Here is a 13,109-nt window from a genome sequence, read left to right on the forward strand (position 1 = left end):
ACACAACACATAGGTAGGCCTCAAGACCTTACTTTTCTACATCGTGGTCATGTACAGTCCAGGATCTAGGGCATTTGCTAGAGTGTATAACAAAAACAAATCCATGCAACTATTGTTTGTTTTACAGACATAAGAGGCGGCGGGGTCACCGGGGAGGAATTGTACCTGAGCCAACCATGCTGAAAGACTTCTTCACGTCCAGCACTCTGGATGTGCAACACCAGCATGATCCAGCCTTTGCCAAGTAAGCTTGATGACATTGCACCGGGTGATAAGTTGCCCCTACTCTTTCATAGCAAGAGAATGTTTGTATTGATGGCCTGGATGTGGAAAGGGAGCTGTGGTTTCGGTGCATTATACATGACAGCTATAGACAGTGTGAACGAATGTGGCCTTTGTTGTCTTTTCCTAGCACTACCTCGTGCACATTTGGGAGAAGGAGGTTTTCATTTCATGTGTGGTGGGTGGCGACAGGAATGAATAAGGGCAGACAGTATGAATTATGTACATGTGTATATATGTATATGTCTGTGTATGTATACGTTGAGATGTATAGGTATGTATATGTGCGTGTGTGGACGTGTATGTATATACATGTGTATGTGGGTGGGTTGGGCCATTCATTCGTCTGTTTCCTTGCACTACCTCGCTAACACGGGAGACAGCAACAAAGTATAATAAAAGAAATAAAATAAGAAGTAGGTTTTGTTTTTAGTGTACTTTTGTGGATATATGTCAAGGTTCACTATAAATGCTGCAGGATCACTTCAGAAGCAGAGCAAGATTGAAAATAGATTTTTCAAAGTCTTATTTACAAATGCACATTTTCATGATTTAAGTAAGATGGATCAGCGCTCTTCTTTGGACTTAAATAGGTTATGAAAATGATCATGAATCATTAGCAAACAGCACTTTGGTCAGTTGATTACTTTCCATTACTTAAGCTGATGATCAGCTCATTCACTTGACAAGCTAGCATTACATTTATAGAAAATCATTGATAACTTTGTCAGCATTTAGTTATTTTCTTCATTTGTTCATAGCAGAAATTAGTTAATTACATCCTAACATTGCCTTATGTCACTTATAGCTTTCCAGCAGTTGGAATAATGGATAATAAGAATTCAAAAAATTTTTACATTTTGCTAGCACCTTGTTACTGTGACTTAAAACTAACCTGTAGTTTAAGTGGAAAATACATTTTTAGATTTTTGAAGTCTTGCTGAATAAACATATGCAAAATAGTTATTCAAAAATTGTAGGAAATATGGTTTGCAGCTGTATGTTAACAAAGATATTTAAAGTGGTCAAAGTTAAGAAAATGAAATAACAGAGTTGCAATTGCTATTATATGTTCCTTGAAAATATAATGAAAAAGCCTTATTTGTTGATTGTATAGTGTAGTGAATGAAGAGGATTTATGTGTTAAGTGTACAATAAGACCTTACAGAGCAGCTTAAAACTGAAGAGAGAGCTGAGCTTACACAGATACATCTGCTAGTGTGGTATTGCTTACAAATGGCAGAAAGCATGGAGATGTGGCATTGCTTTTGAAAAGGATGTGAATGTATTCCCTCTTGTCACTGTTGAAGGGATGGTTTTTGTAATATTATGGGGTAAACCTCCCTCCTCTTTCAAATGGCTTTGAATGTCGAAGTAGCTACACCCAGTTTTAGCAATAAAAGGGTTAATGTTAGCTGGTGTGTAAGGGTTGAGATAAGACAGTATTGGTAAGTTGTAACAGTGACAAGTTTCAGATAGAGTAGTACATGACATATTTATAGTGAGGAATAACATACCACATTGTTTTCAATGACACTTTTATTTTTTTCATATAAAAAATGTTTGTGTGTTCTATTAAGCATAACTTCATTTGCATAACCTTAACTTCATAATGATTATAATGAAGGTAATACATGAAACTTTATATTTGCCTGTTTATTCGCAGGTTCTTATCAGAGAGAACAGCAGGGCATCGACACCGAGGGCCACCAACTACAAGTGAACCCTCTAGGAAACATGCTCAATTCAATGACCTCTGGGTTAGAATAGACCCACAGCCACCAGAGTAAGTCCTACCAGCTTTTAATATATAACTTTCTTTATAAACACTAGCATGTTTTAGTGTTTCACCATCATTGCTCGCACAGAAGTATTTGCTTAGAACACAAGCATAGTGCAACGTAGGGTCAAAAACCTATTTTAAAAAGAAAGCTTTGGTTAGCTAATCAGAGCAAACATATGTAGACACAATTTTAAGCCAGAAACTTGATGCTGTGTACAGTTGGACTTTCATGAGCGTTGATCAGTGACAGCATTATCAGTTAAGGTGAGTTAGCCCCTTTGATGAACAGAATTAGCTGTTTAGATATTCAATACCACCCATTCCTTCATACATGTGTTATTAGCACTTGCCATCTCATACAGCTTTATTGATATTTTGAATATTAATTGAAGAAGAATATGAAGATATTGATAACTAGTGCCCTGAGTGTGAAATCCATTTAGGCTTGAATCTCTCTTCTTTAATGAGTACCACACCTTCAAAAACTTTTGAAAATTTGTTTTATTATACCATATATATTCTTGCAAGTCTGTAGATGGTGAGAATTAATTTGCAGAGATTTGTATGTAGTATTTATGGATCTGTGGAAGGTATTAAGAATATATGGTGTGGGAAGCAAATTGTTAGAAGCAGTGAAAAGTTTTTATCGAGGATGTAAGGCATGTGTCTGTGTAGGACAAGAGGAAAGTCATTGGTTCTCAGTGAATGTTGGTTTGCGGCAGGGGTGCGCGATGTCTCCATGGTTGTTTAATTTGTTTATGGATGGGGTTGTTTGGGAGGTGAATGCATGAGTTTTGGAAAGAGGGGCAAGTATGCAGTCTGTTATGGATGAGAGAGCTTGGAAAGTGAGTCAGTTGTTGTTCGCTGCTGATACAGCGCTGGTGGCTGATTCGTGTGAGAAACTGCAGAAGCTGGTGACAGTTTGGTAAAGTGTGTGAAAGAAGAAAGCTAAGAGTAAATGTGAATAAGAACAAGGTTATTAGGTACAGTAGGGTTGAGGGACAAGTCAATTGGGAGGTAAGTTTGAATGGAGAAAAACTGGAGGAAGTGAAGTGCTTTAGATATCTGGGAATGAATTTGGCAGTGGATGGAACCATGGAAGTGGAAGTGAATCATAGGGTGGGGGAGGGGGCAAAAGTTCTGGGAGCGTTGAAAAATGTGTGGAAGTCGAGAACGTTATCTTAGAAAGCAAAAATGGGTATGTTTGAAGGAATAGTGGTTCCAACAATGTTATATGGTTGTGAGGCGTGGGCTATAGATAGAGTTGTGCGGAGGAGGGTGGATGTGTTGGAAATGAGATGTTTGAGGACAATATGTGGTGTGAGGTGGTTTGATCGAGTAAGTAATAATAGGGTAAGAGAGATGTGTGGTAATAAAAAGAGTGTGGTTGAGAGAGCAAAAGAGGGTGTTTTGAAATGGTTTGGTCACATGGAGAGAATGAGAGGAAAGATTGACAAAGAGGATATATGTGTCAGAGGTGGAGGGAATGAGGAGAAGTGGGAGACCAAATTGGAGGTGGAAAGATGGAGTGAAAAAGATTTTGAGTGATTGGGGTCTGAACATGCAGGAGGGTGAAAGGCGTGCAAGGAATAGAGTGAATTGGAACGATGTGGTATACCAGGGTCAACGTGCTGTCAGTGGATTGAACCAGGGCATGTGAAGCATCTCGGGTAAACCATGGAAAGTTTTGTGGGGCCTGGATGTGGAAAGGGAGCTGTGGTTTCGGTGCATTATACATGACAGCTGGAGACTGAGTGTGAACGAATGTGGCCTTTGTTGTCTTTTCCTAGTGCTACCTCGCACACATGCAACGGAGGGGGTTTTTCATTTCATGTGTGGCGGGGTGGTGACGGGAATGAATAAGGGCAGACAGTATGAATTATGTACATGTGTATATATGTATATGTCTGTGTGTGTGGACGTGTATATATATACATGTGTATGTGGGTGGGTTGGGCCATTCTTTCATCTGTTTCCTTGCGCTACCTCACTAACACGGGAGACAGTGACAAAGTGTAATAAAAAAAGAATTATATTGTTCACTCTGATAGTCTTGTAAATATCTAACCTCATCAGTAATTAATTAGTGTTATGGTAAGAATAAAATGCTAATGCAAAATTTTATAGGTGAATGTGATTAATATTTCCCCTACTGCCAGGCACACTGTGATCTTGCTAGGAATATGCTTTATGCACCAAGTTTGAATGATTGTTTTGCTAAGTAAATGTGATTTAGACTGCTCTTCTATCCAATAAGGTTTTTATATAATTATTTGTATTTTAAGTAAAATTCAGATCATCTAGAATTTTCTTTTGCAACAGTCAGGGGAAAAGATAGCATATGTAATATTCAGATATTATCTTAATTATAAGAACTGAAAAGGCGTTAAGGAACAAATCATTGAGTTTTAGATTCCTCTGCTTGTAGTTTTTTATTTTTAATTATATCACCCCAGCTTCGGGGTGAACTAGTCATTGACAGGGAAGTGAGAACTTCTTTGGTGTGAGAAGTTCCTCTAGAAGTTAGTACTTTCTTTCATCCTTGGAAGATGAGACAGCCATGCTATAGGTGACATTCCTCTTAGTGTAACCTCATGCAGAGAGTCAGATAATAACTGTTACCACAGTCAGTATTTAAATTGTATTGCTTATGAATATTTTCACATTCTGAAGACACTGTACCACCATCCCCATGGTTTGTATAGAGACATTTTGCACTAAAGAAACTCGAAAGTTGTGTTATATTCTCGATTTGCAACTTTTAAGCCATGTACTTGGAAAAGGATTGGAAAAAGTGCAAGTTTTACCCACCCATATATTTACTGTATGTATATAAGACAATCTTTTCTTTATTGAAATACTTTAAGACGTATTTTTGCCCTTTTCATGCAATTTTTAATAATGTCATGGCAAATTACTATTAAGATCGTACCTAACCAACTGGCAGAATATGTTTGTTCATATCCCTGCTGCTGATGGTCCATTTATAAACCATAAGATGCATGATTCATGTCTTGGTTTATATATGATATCTACTTCCTAACAAACCACCTCCTGAATGCAATTATGGAGGCAAAATGCATAGAAATAGTTTTTTTATTTGGAGCTGGGGATGGGTGAAGACAGGAATACAGTAGACAGTGGGTACTGTAGCAGGGGTTGAGTGGATACAGGCATAGAGAGTACAGTGGGTACAGTAGCAGGGGAAGGTGGAAGCAAGCTTTGTGAGTACAGTGGGTACAGTGGTTTGTAGTAACTGAGGGCAAGCATAGTGTATATTAGAAATGACAGAAGGGGTAGGTGGAGGCAATATAGAGTTTAAGAAGTATGAAAGGAGGGGGTAGATGGAGGTATCCTTGATGTACAGTGGATAGTATAGCATTGGGTTAGGTGAAGGCAAGCATAGAGCATCAAGTGGATAAAATAGCTGGGTTTAGGTGGAGGTATGTATAATATACAGTAAGTACAACAGCAGGGAGTAAGTGGAGGCAAGCATAGAATGTACAGTGGGTACAGTAGCAGGGGTAAGGTGGAGGTAAACATAGTCTACATTGGGTGCAATAATTTCCCTTGTCTCTTCTTTTTCCCTTTCATAATCTCTGTATTTCAGTTGAGGCCTCTCCTTGCTGTGTACTTTTGTCCATGACTGGAGCCTCAACCTTCAAAGAAAAGAAAAAAAGTAGGGGTTAGGTGGAGGCAAGTATAGTGGATACAGTAGCATAGTTTACAGTGGGTACAATAGCAGAGGCTAAGTGAAGGCAAAGGTAGAGTGTATGAGGGGTCAGATGGCAGTAAAAGCATAGTGTGCAGTCGGTACAATAGGAATGGGTATTTGAAGGCATGTATAGACTGTACAATGGGTAGAATACAAATGTGGTCAATCATTGAGTGTACAGTGGGTACAGTGGCATGGAGAAGAAACCATAGGGTACAGTTGGTACAGTAGTAGGGATATGTGGAGGCATGTACAGAGCATACAGTGGGGTAGTATGGGGTAGTTGAAGGCAAGCACAGGGCATAATAAGGACAATAATAGAGGGTTGGTACAGGCAAGCATATCATACTTTGGGTTCAGTAGCATTGGTCAGGTGTGGGCAAGCATAGTGCACAGCGGATACAATAGCAGGAATGGAGGCAAGCTTAAGAGTGTACATTGGGTACAGTGGCAGGTGGAGGCAAGCATAGAGCATACAGTTGGTACCATAACATGGGATAAAAGGTGGCAACCATGGTTTACAATGGATGCAAGAGCAATGGGTAGGTGAAGGGTATAGTAGCAGGGGTTAGCCCTTTGAGGAGTTCAGTTAGGACAGGCATCAGTTATAGATAGATAGATAGATTGGGTTAGGTGGAGGTGAGTATATTGAACTGTAGGTACAATAACTAGAAGTAGGTAGAGGCATGTAAAAAGTGTATAGCAGAATGATTGAAGGGGATAGGTAAAGTAAAGAGTTGAGAAATACATATGTGATACCAAGAAGTAGGTGGAGGCAAGCATAGAAAGTACAGTGGTCACAACAGCAGAGGTTAGGTGAAGGTAAGTATTGTGTATAGTGCGTACAATAGTAGGCGGTAAGTGCGGGCAAGGATAGAATGTACAGTGGGGAAAAGAACAGAGGTCAGATGAAGATAAGCATAGCGTACAGTAAGTGCAATGGCAGGGCTTGGGTGGAGGTTAGTATAAAGTAAATACGATAGCAGGATATCAGTGGAGGCACGTATAGTTTGTACATTGGGTATGATAACATGAGGGTAGGTGGAGGCAAGTATAGTTTGTACATTGGGTATGATAACACGAGGGTAGGTGGAGGCATGCATAGTGTAAAGTAAATACAATATCAGGATATAGGTGGAGGCATGTATAGTGTGTACATTGGGTATGATAGCACGAGGGTAGGTGGAGGAGAGCATAGTGTGTACACTGGGTATGATGATAGAGGGTAGGTGGAGGCAAGCATAGTGTAGAGTAAATGCAATAGCAGGAGATAGGCAGAGGTACGTATAGTGTGTACATTGGGTATGATGACATAGGATAGGTGGAGGCAAGCATAGTGTAAAGTAAATACAATAGCAGGGTATAGGTGGAGGCATGTATGTATAGTGTGTACATTGGGTATGATGACAGAGGGTAGGTGGAGGTAGGCATAGTTTAAAGTAAATACAATAGTAGGATATAGGTGGAGGCATGTATAGTGTGTACATTGGGTATGATAACAGAGGGTAGGTGGAGGTGAGCATAGTGTAGAACAGGGACAGTACCAGGAGATAGGTAGAGGCAAGCATAGTGCACACTGAGCACAATAGTTTGGGTAGGTAGAGGCAAGCATAAGAGCATACAATGTGTACATTAGCATGCATTAGGTGGAATAAGTGCATTATACAATGTACAAAATAGCAAGGGTTAAGTGTAGGCAAGTACATAAAGTGGATAAATTAACAGGGGTCAGATGGAGTTTAGCATAATGTACATTAGGTACAATATAGAAAGTACAAAGAATAGCATGTGGAGGCAGGCATTAACTCTGCAGTGTGTACATGGAGGTAAGCATAGTATACAGCTGCGGTAGGTGAAGGCATGCTTATTGCATACATTGGGCACAATAGCAGAAATTAGGTAGAGATATCCATATGTATAGTGGGTACAATAGTAGGGGCTAAGTGGAGGCAAGCATAGATTGTACAATGGGTAAGTGAAGACAAGCATATATTGTACAGTGGGTACGGTAGCAGGGTTAGGTGGAGGCAAACATGTGTTTACGGTGAGAACAGTCATGGGGTTGAGGCAAGCTTAGTGTACAGTGGGTACAATACCTGGAGTATGTATAGGTATGCATACAGCATACATTAGTTACAGTAGCAAGGGTTGGTGGAGATAAGCAAAGTGCACAGTAGGTACAATTGCAGACAGTATGTATGGAGTATGTATAGGTATGCATACAGCATACATTAGTTACAGTAGCAAGGGTTGGTGGAGATAAGCAAAGTGCACAGTAGGTACAATTGCAGACAGTAGCAGGGGCTAGGTAGAGGTAAGCATAGTTTACCATGGGTAGGTGCAGGCAAGTATATCGCATAAAGTTTGTACAATAATAGATTACGTGGGAGTAAGCATAGTGTTCAGTGGGTACAATAGCAGGGGAAAAGTGCAAGTATATTGCATACAGTGTGTAATGTAGCAGGTGAAAAGCGCAAGTATATTGCATACAGTGTGTACAATAGCAGGGATTACGTGGAAGTGAGTATAGTGTACTGTTGGCATAATAGCCGGGGGTAGGTGTAGGCAGCCATTGTGTACAGTGTACCATGCAAGCATTAGGTGAAGGCAAGTATAGAATGTACATTTGGTATAATAATGGGGGGTAGGTGGATGGAAACACTTTTATAGGTACAGTTGTTGGGGTTTGGTGGAGTTAAGCATAGAGTGTACATCAGGCTTAATAGCAGGGGTGAGGTGGAGGTATACATAATGTACAGTGGGTACAATAGCAAGGGGTAAGTGGAGGGAAGCATAGATTGTATATTTAGTACAACATCAGGAGGTAGATGGAGGCAAGCATACAGTGTACATTATGTACAGTAGCAGACGTTAGGTGGAGTTAAGCATAGCATACAGCAGGTACAGTAGGTGGAGGTAGGCTTACTTAAAGGTATAATAGTAGGGGTTAGGTAGGTGAAGGTAAGCATAGTATGCAGATGGTAGAATATCAGGTGGTAAGTGCAGGCAATCATACATTGTACAGTGGGCACAGTAGCAGGTGTGTGGTGAAGATCACCATATTGTGCATTGGGCATAGAGCAGGAAGTAAGTAAAGGCAAGCACAGAATGTACAGTGGGTGCACTAGAATGTTTGTGTGTACAGTAGCATATTAGCATATGAAGGTATTTCTCTAGGGTAGGTTAAGGAAAGCATAGAGTACAGTAGGTACAGTAACATGAGTAAGGTTGAGGGAAGCATAGTGTGCAATAGTTAATGTAGATGAGGGCATGCATATGCGTGTGCAGCATGTACAGGTGCATGGATTAGGTGGAAGTAAGCATAAGAGCAAGGTTATTAGGTACAGTAGGGTTGAGGGACAAGTCAATTGGGAGGTAAGTTTGAATGGAGAAAAACTGGAGGAAGTGAAGTGTGTTAGATATCTGGGAGTAGATTTGGCAGCAGATGGAACCATGGAAGTGGAAGTAAACCATAGGGTGGGGGAGGGGAAGAAAGTTCTGGGAGCGTTGAAGAATTGTGTGGAAGTCAAGAACACTATCTCGGAAAGCAAAAATGGGTATGTTTGAAGGAATAGTGGTTCCAGCAATGTTATATGATTGCGAGGCGTGGGCTATAGATAGAGTTGTGTGGAGGAGGGGGTGATGTGCTGGAAATGAGATGTTTGAAGACAATATGTGGTGTGGGGTGATTTGATCAAGTAAGTAATAATAGGGTAAGAGAGATGTGTGGTATTTAAAAGAATGTGGTTGAGAGAGCAGAAGAGGGTGTTTTGAAATGGTTTGGTCACATGGAGAGAATGAGTGAGGAAAGATTGACCAAAAGGATATATGTGTCAGAGGTGGAGGGAATGAGGAGAAGTAGGAGACCAAATTAGAGGTGGAAAGATGAAGTGAAAAAGATTTTGAGTGATCGGGGCCTGAACATGCAGGAGGGTGAAAGGCATGCAAGGAATAGAGTGAATTGGAACAATGTGGTATACTGGGGTCGACTTGCTGTCAGTGGATTGAACCAGGGCATGTGAAGTGTCAGGGGTAAACCATGGAAAGTTCTGTGGGATCTGGATGTGGAAAGGGAGCTGTAGTTTCAGTGCATTATACATGACAGCTAGAGACTGACAGTGAACGAATGTGGCCTTTGTTGTCTTTCCTAGCGCTACCTCACGCGCATGAGGGGGAGGGGGTTTTCATTTCATATGTGGCGGGGTGGCGACGGGAATGAATAAGGGCAGACAGTATGAATTATGTACATGTGTATATATGTATATGTCTGTGTGTATATATATGTATACGTTGAGATGTATAGGTATGTATATGTGCATGTGTGGACGTGTATGTATATACATGTGTATGTGGGTGGGTTGGGCCATTTTTTCGTCTGTTTCCTTGCGCTGACGTGGAAGACAGCGACAAAGTATAATATATATATATATATATATATATATATATATATATATATATATATATATATATATTTTTTTTTGCTTTGTCGCTGTCTCCCGCGTTTGCGAGGTAGCGCAAGGAAACAGATGAAAGAAATGGCCCAACTCACCCCCATACACATGTATATACATACGTCCACACACGCAAAATACACATACCTACACAGCTTTCCATGGTTTACCCCAGACGCTTCATATGCCCCGATTCAATCCACTGACAGCACGTCAACCCCGGTATACCACATCGCTCCAATTCACTCTATTCCTTGCCCTCCTTTCACCCTCCTGCATGTTCAGGCCCCGATCACACAAAATCTTTTTCACTCCATCTTTCCACCTCCAATTTGGTCTCCCTCTTCTCCTCGTTCCCTCCACCTCCGACACATATATCCTCTTGGTCAATCTTTCCTCACTCATTCTCTCCATGTGCCCAAACCATTTCAAAACACCCTCTTCTGCTCTCTCAACCACGCTCTTTTTATTTCCACACATCTCTCTTACCCTTACGTTACTTACTCGATCAAACCACCTCACACCACACATTGTCCTCAAACATCTCATTTCCAGCACATCCATCCTCCTGCGCATAACTCTATCCATAGCCCACGCCTCGCAACCATACAACATTGTTGGAACCACTATTCCTTCAAACATACTCATTTTTGCTTTCCGAGATAATGTTCTCGACTTCCACACATTCTTCAAGGCTCCCAGAATTTTCGCCCCCTCCCCCACCCTATGATCCACTTCCGCTTCCATGGTTCCATCCGCTGCCAGATCCACTCGCAGATATCTAAAACACTTCACTTCCTCCAGTTTTTCTCCATTCAAAAGATGCTTGTGGCATGAGAAAGGTGGGATGTGGGAAGATAAGAAAGGGTATTGAGTGGTGGGATGAAGAAGTAAGATTGTTAGTGAAAGAAAAGAGAGGCATTTGGATGAATTTTGCTGGGAAATAGTGCAAATGACTGGGAGATGTATAAAAGAAAGAGGCAAGAGGTCAAGAGAAAGGTGCAAGAGGTGAAAACGAGGGCAAATGAGAGTTGGGGTGAGAGAGTATCATTAAATTTTAGGGAAGGAGGGAAATAAAGTGCGTAAGACAAGAGAACAAATAGGAATATCGGTGAAGGGGGCAAATGGGGAGGTAATAACAAGTAGTAGTGAAGTGAGAGGGGAGATTGAGTGAGTATTTTGAAGGTTTGTTGAATATGTTTGATGATATAGTGGCAGATATAGGGTGTTTTGGTCGAGGTGATGTGTGAAGTGAGAGGGTTAGGGAGAATGATTTGGTAAACAGAGTAGAGGTAGTGAAAGCTTTGCAGAAGATGAAAGCCAGCAAGGCGGCGGGTTTGGATGGTATTGTAGTGGAATTTATTAAAAAAGGGGGTGACAGTGTTGTTGACTGGTTGGTAAGGATATTTAATGTATATATGGCTCATGGATTTAGTGCCTGAGGATTGGAGGAATTCATGCGTAGTGCCATTGTACAAAAGCAAAGGGGATAAAGGTGAGTGATCAAATTACAGAGGTATAAGTTTGTTGAATATTCCTGGGAAGTTATATGGAAGGGTATTGAGTGAGAGGGTGAAGGCATGTACAGAGCATCATATTGGGGAAGAGCAGTGTGATTTCAGAAGTGGTAGAGGATGTGTGGATCAGGCAGGTGTGTGCTTTGAAGAATGTATGTGAGAAGTACTTAGAAAAACGTTTAGTGTACGACTCCAGCAATATAGATGCTTTGGTTGGGTATATTTATCCTCATGATGAAATTTGTTGTATACGTTAATGGTGTGTTCCTCAGCAGAGTGTTTGGCTAAGGGAGGAATAGGAGGGACGCCAGAGGCAGGCGCTGGTAGGAGGCGGAGCCGCCCTGAGGGAGGGGCGTGGAAACTGTTGGCTATTTACTCTGGTTTCCCCTCTCTCGTGGGTAGGGCCCTGAAGCCCTAGATGGAAAGAATACCAACCTACAAGTCCATAGGAAGAGATTTTGCCTGAGAGAGAGAGAGAGAGAGAGAGAGAGAGAGAGAGAGAGAGAGAGAGAGAGAGAGAGAGAGAGAGAGAGAGAAGGGGGGTGAGAATGACCATGGAGCGTGCCTAACCCTAGAACCACTGAGGGGTGTCAAGTGTTACGTTAAAGTCGAGGGTTGAGGGTGCCTGGCAGCGGGCCGCCATCGTCCACCCCACCAACCGACCGTTTGAACATGCCCACCGTCAGCATGTGGATGGTTCTCGTACCGCACCTGCCGAGTAAGGATATCCTTGTTTTTTTTATGCGTAAGAATTTTTGCTTTTTTTCAGTTAAAAAAGGTTCATAATCGTACACCTTGAAAGTCAGTCTCCTGGTTTAAATCACAGTCGATGTTAAGCCCGCCAAAGTTTATAGGAATGGGTCAAGCCTGTTTATATATATATATATATATATATATATATATATATATATATATATATATATATATATATATATATATATATATATATATATATATATATATATATATAGTGCTGATTGCAGCAGATTTTCCCTGGTCAACACTGATTGGTCGGCTTTAGATCGGGTGTCATGATTGTGACGGCGACACTTGAGCTTTCAGTAACCAGGAATTTCCTCTGCAATATGTGTATATTTTTGCGCTTGCTGGAGGAATACCCAATTGCAAGCAGATGAGGAAAAATATTTTCAGACCACGATCGTTTTATGATTACATGTTAAAGTGCTCAAAGAGTTCGTTACATCAGGCAAATTAGTTCATTGGAGCAACAAAAAAAAATCAATAATTCCTTTGGAAAAAAGTGGCAGATGCATAGCCAGTATGAATGAATGGTTCGTGTAGTATATAAATGGAATCAAATTTAACGTTATTAAGGTTGCTAAATATAGGTTTAGATTGGT

General features: G+C 40.8%; 2 protein-coding genes across 4 annotated transcripts in view; one reads left to right on the forward strand and one right to left on the reverse strand.

Moving 5' to 3' along the window:
• The window catches only part of LOC139758786 (metalloprotease TIKI1-like), a 276,929-nt gene that overhangs the window by 251,229 nt on the left and 12,591 nt on the right, over nt 1-13,109 (forward strand). For both annotated transcript variants that reach the window (XM_071680588.1, XM_071680589.1), the window contains 2 exons: nt 128-244; nt 1,949-2,068. In XM_071680588.1, the coding sequence (XP_071536689.1) occupies nt 128-244; nt 1,949-2,068 (237 nt within the window). The remainder of the gene's footprint in view (nt 1-127; nt 245-1,948; nt 2,069-13,109) is intronic.
• The window catches only part of LOC139758787 (uncharacterized), a 43,495-nt gene continuing 32,460 nt past the window's right edge, over nt 2,075-13,109 (reverse strand). For both annotated transcript variants that reach the window (XR_011714919.1, XR_011714920.1), the window contains one exon: nt 2,075-5,724. The gene's annotated coding sequence lies outside the window, so the exon portion shown is untranslated. The remainder of the gene's footprint in view (nt 5,725-13,109) is intronic.

This window comes from Panulirus ornatus, chromosome 31, assembly GCF_036320965.1.
Source record: "Panulirus ornatus isolate Po-2019 chromosome 31, ASM3632096v1, whole genome shotgun sequence".
NCBI lineage: Eukaryota > Metazoa > Arthropoda > Malacostraca > Decapoda > Palinuridae > Panulirus > Panulirus ornatus.